The 22,263-nt window shown below is 45.0% G+C and overlaps 1 protein-coding gene across 1 annotated transcript in view; it reads right to left on the bottom strand.

Annotated features, from left to right (window-relative positions):
• Positions 1 to 22,263, bottom strand: part of LAMB3 (laminin subunit beta 3) — a 78,257-nt gene that overhangs the window by 22,212 nt on the left and 33,782 nt on the right. The window contains exons 2-5 of the mRNA XM_026077167.1: positions 8,920 to 9,053; positions 8,639 to 8,711; positions 8,027 to 8,091; positions 7,129 to 7,283 (exon numbers count right to left, since the gene is read on the bottom strand). Coding sequence (XP_025932952.1) covers positions 7,129 to 7,283; positions 8,027 to 8,075 — 204 coding nt within the window. The 5' untranslated portion in view covers positions 8,076 to 8,091; positions 8,639 to 8,711; positions 8,920 to 9,053. The remainder of the gene's footprint in view (positions 1 to 7,128; positions 7,284 to 8,026; positions 8,092 to 8,638; positions 8,712 to 8,919; positions 9,054 to 22,263) is intronic.

The raw sequence follows: 22,263 nt of genomic DNA, 5'->3' as shown, positions 1-22,263 counted from the left end.
TAGGAGGTGCCAGAAGCAATCCTGCGAGATGCGGCGCTGAAAAGACCTACAGGATCGCAGAAGAAGCTGTAGGTCTGACAACAGCTCACTGCCCTTCTACTTCTCAAAACTGCAAAGCTGCTCTTATAATCACCCAAAATATTGGTTATGAAAACTCTGAGATTAAAGGAAATTTTGTTCAAGCTGTTTGAAAGGTAGTTCACAAGGCAGTCATTTTAGAGGAAAAGCTAGCATGTTGAGGAAAAAAAGATTTACGTTTTAGAAATAAATGTGTGTTGGGGGGAATCTATTTAGAAGAACAACTAGCAATTGCGAATAAAAATGCACATACACTGCATGTAAGAGCAAGCCAAGACTGTGAACTAGAATGGGAAGTACGCACACAACATGCTGTGTGAGAGAAAGTATGTGTATCTGTCTGCAGGTGATTGATACCTGCAAAGGACAAATATATGCCATTCGGACACTCGCGCACTGTGTGTGCACGCACGTGAATGCACTCTCACCTAATGCAAACACAGCCCTGAGCTGTGCAATTCTCCCGCAGTTCTGCTTCAGATCTTTGCAGCTCTCATTCTCTTATGACCTTGTAAAACCAGCTGCTCATTAACCTCCCATGCTTCCCCTCTCTCCACGCATGCAGGGGCAGCAAACCTCAAAGAATTTTAAGCTGATGGACTCTGACCAAAGTATTTTAAGTAGCTCTAGCTGCCATTTTAACATGAGTAGAGAGCCCTTGAAATAAAACCTCCTGGCATAGGTGCATAAACCAAAATAAACTGAAATTACTCATCAGCAAAAATGGGAAGCTGCTTCTCTCCAGCCTTGAAATGAAGACCTTTAATAGCTGTTGAGACCTTGGCGATCTTGTATTAACTCAGTTTCATGTCAGCAAGAGGCACTGTGTCAGTCGGTTTCCTGGCATCCAGCCTCCCATACGGTAACCTTGTGTGGTCTTGCATGATAAATATTGTACTGGGACAGTAATTACCATTCCAAGTTTATTTTGGAAAGATCTGGAAGACAGCAGGAATTTATAGATATGTATAGAGAGAGATTCAAAAATAGGATGGGCAGCAAGAAAAAGTTATCTTAGGAACAAGGGCACCTGTTAAAGTCAAGTTATGTAATTCTATTTCAGCCTATTTTAACTGTTAGCACCAGCGGCACGGCACCCCTATGCCAGGCCATTGCAGTAGGTCCCATTTAGCCTGTAAAGTACTCCATACATGTTCAGTGGAAAACACTATAGAAATTACCAATGGATGCGTTGTCAGCGACAAGCTTCTAAGTGAGCAATTTTTATTTGCAAAGAGACCTCTCATTTGCATTTCAATTTTGAGTCACAGATATAAAACTTAGCCATAATGCCCAATTTCACATCCTTTCCTGGACAGTCAGAAGTGACACAGTGAAGTCTGAGTTCTGAGGTTATGCCCAAAACAAACACAGTGAACTCAGTTTGGTTTTACTGGAGACCCCAAAACTCAGAGGTGACAGAGGAGATGGGGAAGAAGAATGGATAAAGAAGAAAGACTGGATAAAAGTTTGTGCCTATTTAAAGAAACAGACTGAAAAGAGAAGGACCCCACAACTAAATGCAGATCAGACCCGAGATCTTAAATGCTTGGCACACCCTTACAGAGGCAACGAGCAGTTAAATGATTTTCCTCTAACTTCAGCTTTGCCTGAGCTTACTAGAAGCCAGACTGCTGTTTGCTGAGAGTCTGGCAAGACTTGTAGCAAATGACATCCAGACCCGAGCAGCGTTTTTTGTCACTGCTTTCAAAATATTCACAACACCTTGAACAAGAGAAAGGCATTGAGCTGCATCTTTTCGTCCTCTGGAAATAGCCAGAGCACAAAGCTGTGCAGTGACCTGTAGGAGCTGCACTCAGTGGCTGTCTATTCTTTGCCAGCATTTGCAACAGAGAGTTGAGTAACAAATAATTTAGACGAAACTCCCCCAAACTTAAGCATTGTCCCTAATCACAAGCAACGCAGAGATTCAGGAAGAGTCATCTCGTGACCCACCCAGTCTATGGATCGGCTCATTCTGCTGCTCCAACAGGAACGCGGTATTCAGTACTGCTTAAACAAAGATTTGGCCTTGCCTGTTCTCAGTGGAAAATTACAGCCTTGCCCAGTTCTTGTCTGAGAGCTCCATTTCCTTCCTGTGATAAATATTCCAGCGAGATCCTGGCACTCGCTGCTCCAAGGAGAGAGCTACACTGTTTGGAGCCAGTTGCATTTGGGGCCTGATTTGTCAAGTGCAACCTAATTTAATATCAGTAAAGGACAGCAGTGATCAGTTAAAAACTACGGTGGTATATTCCTTCAGGGAGTCTAACTATATCTACAACTAACTATATCTACACGCTTCAGCCCATGTATCTTTCCTCCCTTCTCAAAATTAACTCACAGCCAGAAAGCAGAGGCTTTTGCTGAACATCTGTGACTAAGAACCTAAGGGCAAATATCTTGAATAAACATGCATGTGGCCTCTAGGGACAGTTTGAATCTTACTGCTAGTAAGGTCAATATATTGGAAGTCAGCAAATATATACTAAATGACCAGGATCCAGGCTAAGCACAACCTCTAACAGCCAACGTCATCTGTTGGACAAGCATCCTAGGCGTACAGCGCACAGGTTTAAGGAGATGAAGTTCAATTCATTTCTCTTGCTTGAAAGCAAACATGTGGGTGCCTGTTTTCCTCACCCAGTCTGTTCACTCATTATGTCCCCTCAGCAAAACATCGTTTAAAATCTGCCAGAATGAGAGTCTGGAGAAACCATACTGTATCATTTTATCTCTGCACAGTGCATACATTGCTGGAGTCCAGCTGCCTCTACAATTTGTCTACGAGGGGATGACATGATGTCTCAGAGCATATGTGGCAATTTGCAATTATGTGGTAGAAAGAGGATACAGAAAACGGAGGAGGAGAAAATATACAGGGAAACTGCCTTTTTCTTCTATACGACCTCTGCAGGTAGAGACATATCCCTGAAGCAAAGAACAGGATGTGTCTGAATGCAAGAATAAGATGTGATAAGCACAGATCAGTAACTCACTGTTACTGTGTTACCTTCAACAGGTCAGGAACACAAATTATTTGGTATGAACCCTAAACATTATGAAGTAATACCCAAAACTAGCAGCCCTGCTTTGAGCAGGGGTTTGGACCTGCTGTGCTCCCATCCAATCACAATTATTTCATGATTCTAGGGATGCATATTCCTCCGTAGGAGACTTGGGTCTGAAAAGAAAATGAGCTGGGAGGCACAGCGGCTTTTAGCGTGAATTCACCTATTCCAACATGTCTAAGGGCTGTTGAACCATCCAGCAGGCAGTATAATTTGGATTAAAATGTTTCTTGTGATATAGAGTCACTGCTGAGGTCCCCTACAAACTCATGCAGGTGGGCAAGCAGATGTAACCATCAGATGATAGCAATAAGGTAGACAGATGCATCAGAGTCTTCAATGTATTCCCTTTCACAGATACTGCCCTGTATTTCGGGAACTAATCAAAAATGATTCAGTGCTTAGTTACTACAGGGAGAGATGCTAAGGATAACTCCAGCCAGATGACAGCAATGATCTGTCAGTAAAAGAAAGACTGTCACTCCGGGATTTCTCTTTGCCTGAGTCTCACGCTCCCCTCCCAGCAACTGTCTTAAGGAGTAGGTTTATCTAGTACCTGTCTTCTCACTTCCTCAACTGGCTGACCTGTTATCACCAGGCACACAGAGTGATAAAGATAACTTCTTACTCTTCATTGCTCATATCCACCAATTGCTCATGAAAAGCAGGTGAGAAAAAGCAGAAAATCTTGGTCCTTGACCTTATGCAAACAACGTTTTAATATCTCACATGATAAACCTTTTGGGAAAGTCAAGGTATAAGGATCCATGTCATCACCACACACACACAAACTGCTTTCACTGTAGAAAGCAGATTCAGAGCAGCAAGGTAAATGCAAGGAAACCCAATTTTGTTCTCATCTTGGCTACAATCTTTTTCAAAAGCCTTTACAATGATGTACAGGGTGTTCTGGGTACCTCAAAATTAATTAACCATAAAACAACCAGAAAACCTGTAGCTGTTTTCTATTTTTATGTTTTTTAAGCTGAAAGTACTGCATAAACCCTGAGGAAAGTACTGTCCAGGCTCCCCAGAGAAGTGTTAACCTTGCTTGGTCTAAATAAGCCAAGGCCCTGTTACTGCTTCTTCCAGCAGAGAAGCCAAGAGCTGAATGTGCCACAAAGCTGTCACGTTGTCACAGAAGAGATAGCCAGGCAAGAGGATGTGGAACCTGCTGATCTGCAAGAAAACTGCACAGTGCCTTCTCTTACCTACGACTAGGTGATAATAGCTACTCCATATTCCTGTCAAAGTGCTGTGCTTAGCATTTAAATAAACAGATGAATTTACTGGGCCTGGAATGACACCTCAGTCAATGAGAGTCTTTCCACGCACATCAGTGGCTTTGGGACTCCAAATCCAGGCTCACTTATATTTAAATTCTATTTTCAGTTTTCCTCTTGCTTTTACTTTCCCTGCTGACTTGAACAGCCATTTCCCAAGCTTTAAGTTCTTTTCACACCAGACCATTGGTCTGCCTGGTTTCCACCCCCCAGCACTTTCCTAATCATCGCTGCAGTCCCCTGTGCTATAAATGGCAATGCAGAGTCCCTCCTGGATTTCACTAGACTGAGCCTACAGCCAAGAAATGGAGCAATCAGTAGTGCAAAGTATAAAGGTTAGAGGGACTCAGAGCCAGAGCTCTGGAAGCAGACAATGGAGCAGAGGCTGAAACCGATGCCCACAGCAACTGACCTACTAGAATTGCACAAGAGCATACGCAGGGTCAGCGCAGGCTGGCACCGAAGTCAGACAGCAGGCACCAGCCAGCTGACGGGGGGAAGAGCACGCAGAGAATGAGAGCAACCCCTCATCCCATGCCCTCTGCTGAGATTGCAAAACGACTCCAGATTTGTACCTATTTGGCACACGAGCAAGACCTATAGCAAAAAAAGTCATGAGAGTCTATAAGTTAAACAAGCCTACTTTTTATAAAATGGGACTAGGAAATAGTGAGTTCATTTAGATAGGGAAATATCAAAGGCGGGGGAAATCAGGAAATGCTCAACACATGGGGATTTCTCCTTCTGCAAAGATAGGAACTGATATATTCAAAACTCTTAGTAGCCATTACAATTGCAGAACAGAAACAAGAGTCTTTCAGAAATTTATTAGCAGTAATAATGCATCCCTCTTTTCAGTAAAGGAAAGGACCATACATATGTAGAAACTCAGGAAGCAAAGACTCCATTCTCAAAGCTAGAAGTAGAGAATCCAACTTAATATGACATATAAGTGTTAGTTGTTCCAATTCCTTCTAACCCTGGTACTTATAAGACAAGGTATAAGGAATATGAAGACTGAATATTTTAGAAACTTCAGGACCAGAAGACTGCAATTTTACCATTCTGACTTCATGTGCAGTGCAGGACCTCACTCATTAATTCTGCACTGAACAGATCATTTCTACTCAGGTACATTATATCCATGAGAGACACATCCAGCCTCCTCCTCAAAGATGACAAATGATGCAGATTATCACAAACGAAGGCCCTTCAGAGTGATTTCTCAAGTTTAAGTAAAAGGGATAACTAGCCCACTCTAGCTGTTATACACACTAACAGCTTAAACAAGATTTTGGAGATGCTTACTTCCCATAAAACAGGCTTCTGCTTCTAGCAAAAGTCACTGTTAGGCAAAGATTTCAGAGGTACGTGAGTGCACAATGCTGCTCCAGTACCAACAGAAATTAGAAGGAAAAACATTGTCAAACCAGAAAGAAATGCTCAATTTTTTCCTGTCCGCAAGCCACAGTACCCTTGAGAAGGAGCTGTGGGTTTTGCTGCATATTGAGGAGGCGAGCAAACAAATCAGCTCCCTTGGAGCAGCAAAACAGCTCTGAATAAAGTGAGTGGGAGCCTGAACTGCAGAAAAGTCTGACTACAACTGTCAGCATAAGGGTCTGGGAGGGGCATTACTTTCATACACGTCCAGGCTGGGGGGCTGCTTCAGTTTCATACCAAATAAAAGCTCCCAAGCCACCCTGACCTAACAGCCCAGAATGAAAAAAAGAATGAAAATCTCTCCAACCCAGTGAGAAAGTCACTAGTTATGTAACACACATCCGTTTACTGCCATATCTTGGCCTTTTAATTTAAGTGGAATTAGAACCAGAAGAAGGGTGACTCACTGGAAGTGGATCTCACTACAGAAAATACTACCTTATCAGAGGCCTGCCATTCCCTCTCAAGTGTCTCTTCCAACCAGCCTTTCCAAGACCCTTATAACCTGTTCTGCATCAAACCCACTCCATTTTGAGGTTCCTCCACCACTGTTACTGTAACTGAAGTTAAAAATTCCAGACAAACGCAGAAAGGCTTTAGGACATATTCATGTTACAGACATTAATCCTGCAACATTTTCAGCTCTGTGCAAACTTATCCATAAAGCCTTACTTTGATTTTGGTGGCAGATTTGGAGACTGGGAATTTGCAATTGCAGCTGGCTGAAATGTTACACTCTAAGCATGATTTCCTACCCTCGCACTACCAACCTAATTGAAAACAGTCATTCGGTTTAGAAGTTTTTCTAGATCTTTGTAAAAGACCTGAAATGATCTCATTTTTGATGACTGAAATTTGGGTTTAGTTTATAAAAAGTCTGGGGTGTTAAGAAGGCCTGGGATTTTTTGATGTAAAAGCTCACATTTTGCCCTCAGTTTCTCATGAGAATACCAGCAGTTTCCTCTCTGGCTCCAGGACGATCAGGGCACAGACTCCAGAGATTTGCTGCCCTCGCCCTACCACAGCATTCACATTCAGCTCCACTTCAACAAAATGGGAATGAAGCACTCCCCTGCCTCTACACACGTTCAAGGAGACACTGAAGATTGTGAGATTATCTGACATTATTGCAAGGGTGATAAATACCTGAAATAGGTTAAACACATCGCTGTAAAAGGGTAGCAAGGATAACATGAGTAAAGGCATTGGCATCCCTACATGAGGTTTATGAATGCAGAGGAAGGAGGTGAACATACTTCCCCATACGGTGTGCAGTAAGTCTCGGGTTTGGTAAGGCCACATGTAGAGGAGGCTTTCAAGTGATGGATTCTTCCTACAAGGAGGTCTCCCACCGGCGGGTAGCAAGCTCCATGAGAACAGGATCTCTGCGCATCTAGGAGCTGGGGTAAAGCTGGAACAGCAGAGAAACAAGATCTCAGTAACATGTCAGAGTGGTACAAGAGCACACTTGCTGACTGATAACTATTTTCCCCAATAAATCAATTATGTGGTCATGTTGGGACAAAGCTACAATGTAAATATGTGTCAAATAGGACATAAGTATTTTGCCCCTGAATTGCTTTTATTTTTAATAAGAAAGGTATTTAAAATATGTGGTTTGTACTAACAATTACTTCTGAAACTCTTCTTTGACATGATGCCTACCAAAAATTCCGAAAGGTGGGCTTCAGGGACGCTCAGTTCACTGCCTGCCATACTGAACAGCATCATCTGGTTTCCTCCTTTATCTGTAGGCACCTATAGCCACTTGTAGCAGCTCGGACAGAGAGCATCCTTTTGCAGAACACCAGCACTGCTCTTGAACACTGATCTCCCAGCTGCCACCATAAAACTACGGCTAATATAATGCTTAGACTAGCAGCATTTCTTAACCTCAGGAGGAAAAACTTCCCGTCATTCAGTTCTCATCAATAAAGTTAATATTCTGATTACTTTTGCAAGAATTTTAGCTGTGTATAAAACCACCTTCCCAGAACACAGTACATACGGAGGCTATAGGCAATGTAGCTCATTATATTACAAATATACCACCCCAATTATAAACACAACAAAGTCATTCCCAAGTGGCAGGAAATATTTAGTTGACCTCTCCCCATATCCTTTCAGAAGCACAGCGAGTGGGCTAAGGCTTACCCATGAGTATAAATAACGCCCATGGACAAAGCTGGCAGTGAGACTCCATACTGCTGAGGACACACCTAGGGAAGAATTTGCAGCATGAGCAAAAAGAAGCAGAAAACACTCTCTAAAACACAGTCTGTGTCCTTTACGTTCCTTCACAATTTACAGGGAAGTGATTTCTTTGATCTACAGCAGAGTAGCATGGGTGAAAATCCAGAATAAGTAAGAGGAAAATCAGACTCTGAGATTATACATTAAAAATGAATGACTACAAAGCATCTCAGGTTTTTGTCTAACTCGTGAAGCATATACAAGATTCTCCCAAACTACATCAAAGATTGCCCTCTTCCCCCAAACACTATCTTTGGATCTTTTTTTTATTGCTGAGGTGAACCACAGATACAAGCACGGCACCTTACTCTTAACAGAGCTGTAATTCCCAACTGCCTGCTTTCCCAGGGATGTTGAGAACCCGCAGCTCCCAGCAGCACGATCAGCCAGGGCAAGGGACCCCTGCCAAAGTCGAGTCACAACACACACCTAGAAACTACATCCTGATAAGGGCAGTGACTGGGCTGCCGCTTCTTTACATGCACACAGTGTAGTTTCTGTTCACCAGCCTACCCTTTGCCCTATGTTTTCAGACTTGATTCCAGGTCAAAACTTGCTGGCATTTCAAATAGTCCAAAGTCTTATTCTGTGACAGAAAAAAAAAGAAATCTGTAGAAGTCATTGCAAAATAAGTGACTTCTACAGCATTTCTGTTCAGAAATCCTGCACAAGAGCTTGCTACAAACAGAACTGCCAGCACTCACCTAGCAGTAAGAAATGCTCTCCCCTGCTTCACATCAAGTACCAAAGGCACGCACAGCTTGTCTCCGATGCCTGTGGTATACTGTACATACCTGGCTCGAGGCGAGGACTTTCGTGCTCTGGTGTTATCCCACAGCTGATCTGAAAGCCCGCAGTGCTCTGAGGCGCTGGCTCTTTCCTCTCTCTGCTTTTAACATACAGCTACCTCACCTGGGTAAGTAGGTACCTGTGGGTGTAGTAAGATAAAGGGAGTGATTCAGGCATCTTCATACATACACACCCAAATACTGTATAACTCATGACAGCTCCCAGACAGGGCACAGCCGCAGACAGAAATCACTGAGCAGGAGGATGACGGCAGCGTGATCAAACACTTCTACAGTTTACCATCAAGTGAATTCATATCTGCAGCTGCGGGATAGTCCCAGTGTGCCTGGGGCTTGTGTGGAGTAAAGTTAGCTTTAAATCGGTTAGCTTGAGCACCAGCGAAAGTGCCGCTGCAGCTGCGCACCTGAGCACAGCCCACGTACCCACACGTTTGCCCAGCTTCCCAGGCAGGGTTTGCAGACCACACTTAGCACTGTGCTGGCAAGGCAACGCAGTCGCCAGCACCCAAACTTGATAACTTATATACTTAGGGACATCCATATGAACTATAATTGCCCTACATATTCATACACAAGGTTTCAGCCTGAATGCCTCAAGCACAGTGACATGGTTTTACAGGCAGACTAGATAATGCGCCCACTTAGGTGCCCATTCAGGTACCTAGAAAAGTGCCAATATTTCCAAAGAGGCTCCATATTTCTCACACCAGGATGATTTTGAATAGCATCCTCTACATAAATCAACCAAGACTACAAAGGGAGTCTGTGGAAGAGCCAGACCCGTAGCTTAATGCCCAGCTGGTGAGAGCATCCCTTCACCCCTACTTCAGACCCCAATCAGATCTCCTTACGCTTGACACAGTTCAGTAGTCACTGTCAACTTATGGTAGTGTAACAGTATCTTAAGTTCAGTTTTCTAGTGTGCCTGCAAAGTGTGTGAGATGGCACTAAAAGCCTTTTCTTCCCAAAGTTCATGCAGTTTTTGACAGCTCTGTTTAAAGAAAGAACTGTTAAGTAAATGCCACTGGGACTGCAACTCATCCGCGCGCCACACAGTGACCACCCAGCTGTTCGGCTCCCAGCAGCTCGCAGACCTGCCAACACGTGCTGCGTTTCAGCTGCAGCCGGAGAGCTGAAAAGCTCTGCATTTTCTTTGCCAAATCCCTGAAGCCATGCAGACCCCCAAAACACTTGTTCTAATAACCCCTTTTCCCAAACCTCAGAAAAATGGAACCTGTGTCAAGCCTTTGCCATTTGCTTTACTGAAACAACCCCAAAATAAATTCCTCTCTCCTGCTTTCAGGAGTGCTAAGCTGGCAACAGCCAACTGTCAGACTGCTCTGCATCTGCGCTCCTGTCGCTTTGCTGATGTACGCTACCTACCTCCACCGTCTTCACATGGAGCAACACAGACGTGTGCAATCTGAGGAGCAGGAACTCACAGAAAGTGCACACAACAAAGCCGGAAAAAAATATTGTCCCTAAGGCTACAGTATGTGAAGCATTGGCTCAGCTTCCGTCTCTCCTTAGGTGTGCCCGCACCATTGTGCAAGCAGGGAGCAGACCTGGGTGTGCCTGCCCTTAGACAGCTGCTCAGCAATGCTGTAACGCTGCATTCCTCCTCCTGCAGCCTTCCCTCAAAGATGCCTCCTCCCCTCCTCCGCTAGCAGCTCACAGCATGTCAAAGGAAGAGAAAAGAAACGCTGAAACACTTTACAGAGAAAGCAAAAGATTAAGCTTGTCATGAGCTGCAGATACTATTTCTGCATGCTAGGACCCTGGTTGTTTATCACTTAGTCTAGACACAGAACCGCTCCCAAGCTCTGACAAATTCACCAATAACAATAACTGTATGCAGTAAAGGGCTAAACATCTAACGTAGGCTTTGCAAAAAATCACAGCAAACCTCTCTACCTTCATTACTTGGTAGAGTAGAGCAACGGTCCCAGAAAAGACAAAGGAGACAAGAGGTGTGATAGGATTTGGCTTTTGCAAGGCTTCTGATGACACTGGACAGGGCATTCTTGCAAGCCTGATAAGAACACACGGCCTGAGCTAAATGTCCACTGGTGGATGTCTGCTCCGTCTGGTTTAAAGCCATACGCAAAAGGGAGGCTGATGCTGGTCTAGTCAGTGCTCATGCCTTTAGAAACCACATTTAGGAGGCTGGGAGGATCAGCTGCCCTTCAACGTGATGGAGCTGTCCCCTAGTCTGCAGTGCAAGCTTCAGCTAAATTGCTTGGCTCATCCTTCCACAGGTTTCCTCCTCTACACTTTCCTTCCCCACATAAATCAGGCCCATTTGTAGCAGAATAGAGGCATAACTTTGTGACAGCTCTTGAAAAGACTGCAAACGCTATGCATCCTTTCTATTAGACCCAGCAATTCTGAGCATTTATATGCTCTGAAATGGCGACATTCCACCACAACTTACTGTAAAGAATAAGACATTGCAATCTGGCTGCACAAACAAGGTAAGGCCTGGAAAATGATACCTTGACCACAAGCTGTACAAATGAGTTACCTGAAATACCTTATTCCACCCTTTCTTCCTCTGGGCTTCCCCCACTGACTTGCCAAAACAAGGTAAACAATCACCTGGTATTTCAGGCTCTGCAAGTTCAAACAGGAACAAAAGCAGGGAACAGGCTCATTTGCAGAATATCATCTGCAAATTAATAAAAGTACAGAACAAAAGCAGTTGCTGTACCTCAGCTGGGTGTTCAGGGACAGCATGGCTTAGTGCAATGTTCCCAACCATAGTACATGTGCCATCTAATGACATTCAAGCTCTTTCAAAAGGATACACAGAGGATGCCAAACACCATCTTCTGTGTGAAGGTGCAACCAGGAGCTACACCCAGCTGCTGCCTCCGAGGGATAGAGCCTGAGCAAGCCACATTTAAAAACCCTGATCAGGCAGCCAGGGATTTAGCCCACTTACAAGGATCCTCAGATACGCATAGACAGAGCACCTTTGACTATATTCATTCACTCTGTGGAAATGCCTGTGTTTCTCTCCATTCAGTTTAAAAGGAGCCCAGGATGAGTATATTCCCATCTTAGACCTGTACATTAGGTGGGGTGAATCCAGCTCCAGGCTGTAGACTGCCCGCTTTGCAATGTACAGATAACGGTGTTGTTCTGGTGAATACCAAGCAGTACAAATGCATTACAGATTGAGATACATCAGTGCAGCAGAGCTGGCTAAACACAGAACAGAATGGTAAAAGTGCACTTAAAAAAAAAAAAAAAAAAGGATTCCTTTGTGATCGTAGGCAGGGACACTCTCAGGACTTCAGATGCTTTTGCAATGTAGCCCACAGCTGCACCAATCTGTCCTGAGCTTTGTCAGAGTCCACAGACTCAGAGGGCTGGGCCCAGACGTTTCCTGGATAGTAGATAAACCTTGTTCCTGCAGGAAGTTGTATTGCTGAGTCAGTGGATAACACACCGCTCTCTGAGCCACTGCCCTACTCTGTAGCGGTGTATTTGTGTGATCAGCTAAGCAGCTTCTATATTCTGTTCCAGAGGTGTCTTCCCATTTCATGTGATTCTGTACGCCGTGACAAAAGGCTGGCATTAGAAAAATCCTAGTGTCCCAGCTGTGGTCTGGCAGCAACCAAGAAAGATGCTGCTGGGTTGGTTTTAAATTTCAGGTGAGAAGAGGTCACAGTATTCAGAATAGAAATGCATCACAGGCAGTTGTTTAAAAACTAATCTTCCCATAAAAATGCATGAGGGCATACAGAACAGTCCTGCCAGCTTGTGGCACATACTTCAATCAGTGTCACAAGTTCAAATTCTGTAATGGCTAATAAATCCCAACCCTCCAATTTTAGAATTAGGGTGCTTAATTTGACATAAAGTCCAGAGCTCAGTTCCACGTGTATTCAGATTCCCCATGCTCCTTCTACGCTCAGACTTTGGGGACAAACAGGGACAAGCAGGGGGGGCTGGAGGGAGGCACTACAAGTTAATTATCCTCTAGTAACTCCACTGGTGCTGCACTCGGAATGAACTCAGTAATGAATGCTTGAAGGCAGTGGCAGCCAAAGTTTATAAGGATGTGACTACTGCATGAATAGCTTTGTCTTACTTCCTCTCACTGATCTGACCTTTACTTGCTGTTAAGATTAAAAGGAACACGAGGTCTTTATTCCTTTGAGAGCTCTTTCAAGGATGCTTTCTAAGTTCAGTAGATACAGTTGCTGAGGTGTGAGACTAGTTAGTTAGCACTGAACAGTCTTGAATTATTGCGTTCAATTACTTTTTAATTTATTTCCTCTCCAGAGTTCAGAGGAACACAAATGTAACTGGGAATCAGGGGCAGAGCACTGCATGCAAGAACACTTAATCTCTTGAAACTTAAAACCTCTGTTATGGGAAAAAGGATGGTGATTGAGCATAATTTTATAGCTTGAGCATATCAAAATTAAACAAGAACAATACTTCATGCTGCTGTTCTCTTTTTCAGCAAAGGATTAGAAATGCCTCAAACACAAGCCCTCAAAGCGCACTTGCTCTACAGGCAGCTGCTATCACAAACAGAAAAACAAGACAGAGGGGTGATTTGCTTAGTGACACAAAGCAGGATCTTGGCACAGGTGAGGACAGACTCAGGAGTCCAGAATCTTAGTCCCCTCTGCTCCAACTCTCCCCTTCCCAGAGCTGGGATTAAAAACCCAGATATTCTCTATCATTAAGCCAGGTACGGCCAATGGGCATCTTGCAAGCCACATGCAAATTTCTGTGGCAAAAACATGGAAGGAGGTAGAAGACACGGAGCTGGAAGTGCTGAAGCTGCACTAGAAGAAGGAAGCTTGGGAAGGCTTTTTCAGGTGTGAGATATGCAATCCCACGTTGTAGTTTTTTGACAACTGTCTCTACTGATTTCAGTAATAAAATGCCATTTCCTCCACAGAATCTTTTCTTATTTTAATCAAAAACTGAACAGCAAACTATCTCTTCACTACAGCAAACGCAGATGAAAATAAAACTGCCTGTATCTTAGCTAAAACGTTGTCTCTGCTAATTGTCATGTTTTCTTTTAAAAGTGTTTCAGGAATTTCTAATGAAATTCCAATCCATCTTCCCCAAACAGTATTCCTTGTTTGAAAGCAAATAAAACTTTGAACTGAAAAAGAGTTGACCTAGTTTAGGTTTAAATTCAAGTTACCCTGGGAACTGGTTCTAAAGGTCAATGCCTCACTGATTCAGCTTAAGTGGGCTGCTGCCTATGCTTGCATTCCCTCTGTGGCATGGGTCAGGGGCTGGAAGATAAACCAGAAGAGGCCTCCTTGCTTACTGCCTTGGTCAGAAAAGCTCAGAAACCATCTGCCCTCCCAGACAGCAATAGCTCAGCAAGGGTCACATATTGGCTGCAACTGGTGCCATGCAAAAGCGCAGTATGTGCCATCAGGGAGCTGACCCATGCACATCAGCTATCCCAAAGGCTATAAATAGACTATTTTGCTGAATGTAAAATGCAGGATTAGCTCTCCTTTAGGACATTTAGATTAAAGCTAAAGGAAAGGCTGCTGACAATATTTGCCTTTAAGTCATTATTTTCTTTGTTTGTTTTTAAGAATGTGATTTCTTCTCAGTCTTTCAAAAACCGCAGCTCCCTTGGCCTGCAAGCATGGGGCAGCCACTTCCCACATGCAGTGGAATTTCATGTGCTCAAACTCAACGCAGGACACCAGAGCAAGGAGTGCACCATAAAACCCCGCGCAGAGCTGGACCGTCTGCGACTGCTAATCTCCCCGCCGTGCAGCAGCCCTCCGGGCACCACTTACACGGGCAGCAGAGCTGGCAGGATCAGAGGCTCTGGGAAGCCTGCCTGCTTTCCACTGGAAGATTTGATCCCAGTGGAAGGCATTGCAGGGATGCATCTTTATTTTTGTCACGTCCCTGCTCTCTAAAGGGGAAAATATTCCATTAAGGAGGCTTCCAGCTGCAATCTGGACAATTTGGGAAATAGAACTTTCAGGATGGATGGATGGAAAAGGGACGGGGGCACTTCTCCCAGTGCTCCCAACCAATGCAGCTGGAGCAGCAACCTGCTTTGAGGGAGAACCTCATCTCAGCCTTTCCACCTGCAAAGAGCAATTGCAGAAGGTTTAAAATAATGGGGTGTTTTAAGAACTCACTTTCACACACATATCTTCTCTGACAATGTGAACGACCGAAATGGAAGTCACATTATTTTTGCTTCTGATTGCCAATTGGTGCCCTTCCCCACCTGATGGAACTGAAATAAGGGGTTCGTGGTGTACAGCTTTTGATCCTACCTGGGTAAAATGCAAGTGCTTTTCCCCATCCTCACTCTGCGTGTCACCATCCCCCTTCCCCACCCCACACGGCAGTTTACAACTTCAGATATGGCCTCATCAGTCTGGAGCTGATGAGCACAGCCGTACGGCTCAGACCGCTCTCAGCTTTTCTTGCTTTTTCCAGACATTGCTAACTGTTATGCAACTTCCACTCCACACCAAGAGCCGCCAAACCATTCACCTCTGAACTCGTGTATTACAAAGTCCAAAGCGCCTGATCCTTGCCCGCGAACGGGACATGTGGAAGATGAAGCAAATCTTTCCACTTTGTCAATACAAGTATCAAGACATACGAAGACAATACTATACAACCCTTGGGAAATTTCACTAACAGGCAGAAGTGGTTGTTCCTATATTTTGTCTCAAGCTTCCCCACTACTTTGTAAAATGCAGCATCAGAGAACCATGGCACAGTTCAGCTGTGAAGGGATCTCTGGAGGTCATCCAGCCCAATCTCTTGCTCAGAACAGGGCCACTTTCAAAATTAGGTCTTGCACAAGAGCATTGTATTAATTATATTTGAACATCTTCTTCCAAGGTAAATCATATTAAATGAAATAAAACATTTGAATACAGAACAGGGGGGAAAGAAATGGAGAGTCAACATGCCCCATTTTTGTTTGCCTGAGAAAATCTGGCCTGCCTTCTGGTGAGATCTCCACTAAAACACTTGCTATTGTGCATGATGGACCTTCGAGAAGTGCTCACAAGCTAACCGATGGTGACACATCCCTCCCCATTTATCTTCCCTCTTGCCTCGCTGATAAAGTCCAACCAATTCAATAAAAACCGGGAGGTTATATTTAGACACGAGAAATTTTGCCTGGCCTGCAGCAGGGTAGCTGTCGTGGCTAGGAGAGCATCCAGATATAAAGCCGCACTGACACTGATACAATATTAGATGCCCTTCTGTAGCTAAATACTGAAATTACTGCCACTGTTACTTCGTACAGCCTCCTCTTCAGAAGTCAGCTTTTGTTCCTAGGGATGCCACAGGCTTCCTCTGGATCCAACCAGAGCACAAACACAAATCACCTGGGTTATTTCATGCCACCACTGCTAATTCCCGTCAATCTTGCGTTCTGTTTCCATTTTATGCAGGCTTTTCTGTGCCTACGCCAGAAAGTCAGGTATGCTTTAAATACAATACTTAAGTTGAGCAGAAACTGCCGAGCTAATATGAGATATTGGTGGCAACTCCCTTAAATCTCCTACTGCAAGACATCAGCCATCACTGTCACCACATACAGCGTCACAGTTGTATTTCTACAGACCGAAAAGGTGCTGTTCCACTCAGCCATAGAGGTCTTATCAACAAACCAAAAATTACACAAGGCCACTTTCCTCCCCACTGGTCTGTGCTCAGGAACATGCTCTTAAAGAATTCAGTGTTTGCCTGTCCCATTGCAGCAAGAGAGAGGAGAGGAGAAACAGCACTCATATGGTTGCAAACAGGTCTGAAGTACAGAACAGTGAATAAATGACTTATTTTGTGCTCTGCTGAAATCCTCTGAAATTGAAATGATGAAATTGGACAAAATGCAACATTCGCATTTTGAAAAGTCACATTTTCTGTTTGCTCTGAAGTTTTCTTTTAGAAAATAAAGAGGAAAAAAATTGCTTTCCTATTTTTCCAGCAGCTTTTACCCAAAACTCTTCTGAACTCCCATCAAATGTTAACAGTATCTAAAAATGCAGTTCTATCCAAGTTATTTTACATCAGACGCCAACATTTCAATGACCACATTTCATATACAAAACCCAAGTTCATTTATATGCTCTTGTCAGTACACAGAACCCAGAAACTTTAGTCTCCTGTTCCCAGACGACTTCACAGCGGACGCCTGGTGACATGGGATGGAGGCGGCTGCTGCTCCGCTCCCCGTTTCCATGGCGATCGCTCCAGCACTGGGCAGGGCCCCTCCAGCAGCAGCTGAACCAAACAGTTCCTGACCTTCATGGCAGGTGACTCCTTTTATTTCTAAAATTCATATACAAATTCATCACTGTCCTACCTAGCCACATGGTCCGATTGCCAGATAACACACTAACGCACCAGAGTCCTGGAAAATAGATAATGCTCAATGTTACTGGTCTGCCACGACGAGGGCACTGCGATGCTGGATACAAACAGAGCAAGGCACTGCTCCTGCCACTGGAGAGCTAACCGTCTTGGACATGGAAAGCCATGAAAAACTGAGGTGGTTATTTTGGACTTTTGTTACATCACTTAACTCCTTGCCGTGGACCAGTGGTTGGAGCAAAGTAGACAAAAAGAAGAAAAAAGGCTAGAAAGCACTGCCAGATAGCAGAAGAGAAGGAAATTAAAATTATATCTTCTGATTTATTTTTAATTGGAATGGGCATTAATATGGCTTGCTGTGGTTTCAGGGTTGTTTTGCTTTTCATACAAGTATTTTAGCCTGGAGAAGAGAAGACTGAGGGGGGGGGATCTTATTAATGTATACAGATATCTGAAGGGAGGGTGTCAAGAGGATGAGACCAGACTCTTTTCAGTGGTGCCCAGTGACAGGACACGAGGCAACAGGCACAAACTGAAACACAGACGCTTCCATCTGAACATGAGGAAAAACTTCTTCACTGTTAGGGTGACAGAGCACTGGATCAGGTTGCCCAGAGAGGTTGTGGAGTCTCCTTCTCTGGAGGTATTCAAAACCTGCCTGGACGCGATCCTGTGCAATGTGCTCTAGGTGACCCTGCTTGAGCAGGGGGGTTGGACTAGATGATCTCCAGAGGTCCCTTCCAACCTCAACCACTCTGTGATTTTACTTCAGTGTTTGGGAGACGAGGCGTACAGCAGGCTGATGCTCATGCAAGCCCAGTCCCAAAGGCTACAGGAGGCTTCCCAGTGAGGGGCCCTGGCTGGGCAGGCTGGCGCTCACGCTGTGGTTGCTGCTCTCCCAGCCTCTCCTGGCCGTGGGCGCAGCTGGGCACTCGTGTTCAGAGGTGCCAGCACACATGCCCGGTGTGAGCAGGCCATGTCAGAGGCAGCCCCCAGAAGTGCCTCTGAAACTCGACACATGCCACCTGCTCAGCGATGGGAGGGTGCAGCCCTCAGTGTATTCCTCGTTTCTCCCAGCCGCAGGTCCCCTTTGCTCAGGCAAAGACCTCCCCGGTTCAGCAGCTCACAGACTCCTTCGGGCTTAAGGCCAAAGGAGATGACACTTCTGCATCCCCTTTACGGAGCTAAAAATGAACGCTGACCGTTTCTCATTCAGCACGTGACTTTTCTCAGCTCACTCGCGCTCTCCCACCACCACCTGCATGAACCCCGCAGGTTTTCCCACGGAGCAGCACACCTTCCCCGAGCCATCGCCCCGCAGGAGCGGGCTGTGATTTCCTGTGCACAGCATTCAGCTCAGCCTTTGGCTCTCTCCCACGCTCACTGTCCTCCAACGCCTCCCCTGCCCCATCCACATGCAGGAACTGCGGTGCTTTAACTGGGGGCGTCCGTTCCCTGCGAGCATTAGCAAAGTTATCCTCGCTCGCGGCACAGCTCTGCCTTTGTTGTACCTCCCTGCACACACCCTGCTACGGTCATTTCAAAGCAGCTTTTACTTCAGCTCCCAGCTCCAGCATTGCGCACATGAGCGCAGCCGCACCAGGCACGGACCGAGCTCAGTGCAAAATTTGCCGGCAGAGCTGGGCTGACAAGCATCATCTCCCCGAGCCACTGTCAGTGGTCACACATCTCAGCCGTCCCACTGGCTGCCAATATTTAGGTTAAACCTGAGGTGCTTACACTGCTTTGCAAATTCAGGCAGAGCTCTTCTTTCAGATGATGTTAAACTCGTGCAATTTTCCCAGCTATAAAGCCTGGTTTAATCAAAGTTGCAATTAAACTGACAACCTCATTTTGCAGACTCCCTTAAATAAGATTAGGTGCACCTAAAATTAGTCAATTTAATGTTAATCATTAATCCTTTTATCCACTCTTAATCCAACTTAAATGTCCACACAATGAGCTTGCACAGACTTTGTTACTTCAGTTTAAAACAAAATTGAATTAAAAACTATTTAATTAAATCAACACAATTTCTGAGTGATGCCATAGGAGGCATTTGCCACAGACGATTATCAGGTCTGTCTGGTTAACCCTCAATATTATTTTGAGCCCTATGTTCTCCTCGAAGCTCCAGCTCTCAGTGTTTTGTGATTACATGGACATCTCCATCCGTACCTAAAAAATGAGGTACAATTTGTAGCCCTCAGCTGGAGAAAGACGCTTTCACATAAAGGGTTCAGGAGGCAAAAGAAATACAGCTTCAAAATTTTTTAGGCAAAGTGTCATGAGATTCAAACACTTCACACTGACCTTTGTTTCTGGGATTACCTAGTGCTCAGACACGGTGCCGTGCTGTGTTTGTGCAGGGCCTAACAGCTTATGCCATCCCCACTATCCTCCTCCTCCGAGGAGAGAGCCTGCGTTACCCAGTGACGAGCCAGCAGCCTCGGCACGCCAGCCGGCAGCTATCCCTGGTTAGAGTTACAGCGACCTTGAACTTTGGCTAATTGCTGTCTCCTCCAGCTATCTTTTCTGCAATGATCATTTTTCAAAGCACTGCAGAGGGCAAAAAAAGTAACTTGAATATAAGAATTGGCGGCAACCTTTGCTGCCAAGTTGGCAGAAAAGATAAGGATTTTTTATTTTTAAAAAAGACAGACACTGAAGTGGGATAGACAAGTCTTTAGCAACTTCTACGGCCAGTCTTGCAATACAATTTCCTAAGTGCATTCAAAACTTGCAAAAAAAAAAAAGAGGTTTTCATTGGCAGCGTTTTCTTAAGCACTCTCCCCTCGCTGTTCACAACGTGCTGCCACCCCCGCAGTGGGGAAGGGAGGAGCAGGCTGCAGCCGGGAATCTCCAGCCTCCTTCTACGTGCGGGATGTGAGGAGCCCGCTGTGACTCACCCACTCTCACATGCCCAGTGAAGAGCCCAACAAGGAATAAAAAACAAATTTAAACAACACATTCATAGGCGAGGCAGACCTTTTGTTTGCCACAACAACACTGCCAATTTTCACATGGTTACCAAGTCTTGAAGCATTTAGGGTGTTTCCTCAAGGCCTTTAACTCCTGGAGCCCAGGTACGCGGAGAGGAAAAAGGGAGTTTAACAGCAAGTTTCTCACCTTCAGGATATGAACAAAAGCTTAGGATTGTGATCCCAGCACAAGCAAGACTTTAGGCTGGTTTTAATCGTGAGCCAGTTCAATGATTTTAGGGCATAATTCTGGCCATATCACTTCTTAGACCAGCTTTTCAGAAGGGAAGATGTTTAAATCCTACAAGAAAAGAAAAGTATGACTTGGATAATACAAGTTTCAAGAATTCCTCAATTTTTCAAAGCTCTGTTCTTGCTTCTTCTCCCACACTCAGAAACGAAACCAAGCCTCACCCTTCAGTTACGCTAAACCCAATGCAAGGCCTGCACGGACGGACATCCCGACTGCGTCACCAGCGACCCATTACGCTGCGGGAACGGGAAGTGGAGACATCACAGAAATTACTCCTTTCACAGAGTGGTTTTTCCTGGGCAGGAACTACAGAGAGCCAGCACTGGGCTGGCCTTTTCCCCTCTGCTTTGGGGACAAGTCCTCCCATCGGCTCCCATTTGCCAGAGTAGCTGCCGGCTCACCCCTCAGCCCGAGCCCCGCACAGCTTGCAAAAAGATGGCACCCCTCAAGGAGACTCAGCCCTCAAGATCCACCAGCCTCGCTCACAGCACCTTTCGTGAAGGCCCTCTCTGAGCTTAACCACTTTCCACATTTATCAACTGCTCCTTGAAAGCACCGCTACTGCCCCAGTTCACACAAAAGGTTGTCATTCCTATATGGAATCCCATTATCCCTGCCATATGGATGACAAGTCTGCCCAGACTCCATAATCTGTGCTGTGAAATCAGAAGCTGTAAATCCCAGCAAATTCTCACGACTTTAGCAACTGCGTTAAGGTCAGCAACTGCCCGAAATGTATACGGCTCTTCCAGACAAAGCAGTATATGTACGCTGATATAGTTAATAGCCTGGCGTTAGTGGAAGCAGATGATGTAATCTGCTGTGTTACTGATGAAATATTCTTTGGAAGCAAGCCAGGGAAGAAGTGTTGCAGAGCTATGCTCTTTTTTTCCCCCAAAAGGAAATACATGGTTCTTTAGTTTACACAAATCACAAGGGGATTACACTTACAACAAGGTGTCACAGGGTTTCAGCATCAACTATAGGAAAAATGAAAATAGAGTCTTAGCAGGTACTCTACAGCTTTCACTAATTTAGGAATTTCCAGTTAATCTCTTATCTCCGACAAACTGAGTTGCTATCATGTACTGCATGTAATTTAGCTAATGTTCCCTTTGCTATGAGCCATCTACAGAAACCCTTAACAAAAGTCTTCGCATCATGCATTGAGTAAGATCTTTGCTATGCTTCACTGATGCCTTTTTTACTACTTCTTTCTTTTCTGCAAGAAAGGACAGAAAGACCAAAACATCTCTTTTGCTGAATCCATCAAATTACACAAGCATAAAGTCAAGTCCTAGATCCAAATACCACGATGTTTCACAAGCTGAGATAGATTCCTGTCTTCTCCCTCTCTCACAACTAAAGTTCCGAAGTAGCTCAATAATGTTCCCACTAACGTATTAAAACACCTCTATTTCTTACAGAAGCAGCAGCAGCTGCACTGCAACTCCACCAAAAGAGCCTTGGGGTTGATTTTAGGGGAGGAAGGGTTAACAGTTTTTTTTTTGGGGGGGGGGGGACTGCATTATTTATTGCACTGTCATAATCCCAATTTTATTTTTATTTTTTGGCTAGCGGAGTGATGATGAGCGAGCCAAAGGCGCTGGGGGGGGCGGCCCGTGCTCGCGGCGTGCTCGGGGCATGCCCGGCCCCCGCCCGCCCGCCGCAGGCACCGCCCGCCCCGCCGGCGATATAAGGCGGCGGCTGCCGCCGCTGGGCAGCAGCTGCCGAGCC

The sequence above is a fragment of the Apteryx rowi genome, unplaced genomic scaffold (assembly GCF_003343035.1).
Source record: "Apteryx rowi isolate R43461 unplaced genomic scaffold, aptRow1 scaffold_45, whole genome shotgun sequence".
Taxonomy (NCBI): domain Eukaryota; kingdom Metazoa; phylum Chordata; class Aves; order Apterygiformes; family Apterygidae; genus Apteryx; species Apteryx rowi.
Note: the sequence above shows the minus strand (reverse complement) of the source record. Positions and strands in the feature narration are given on the sequence as shown.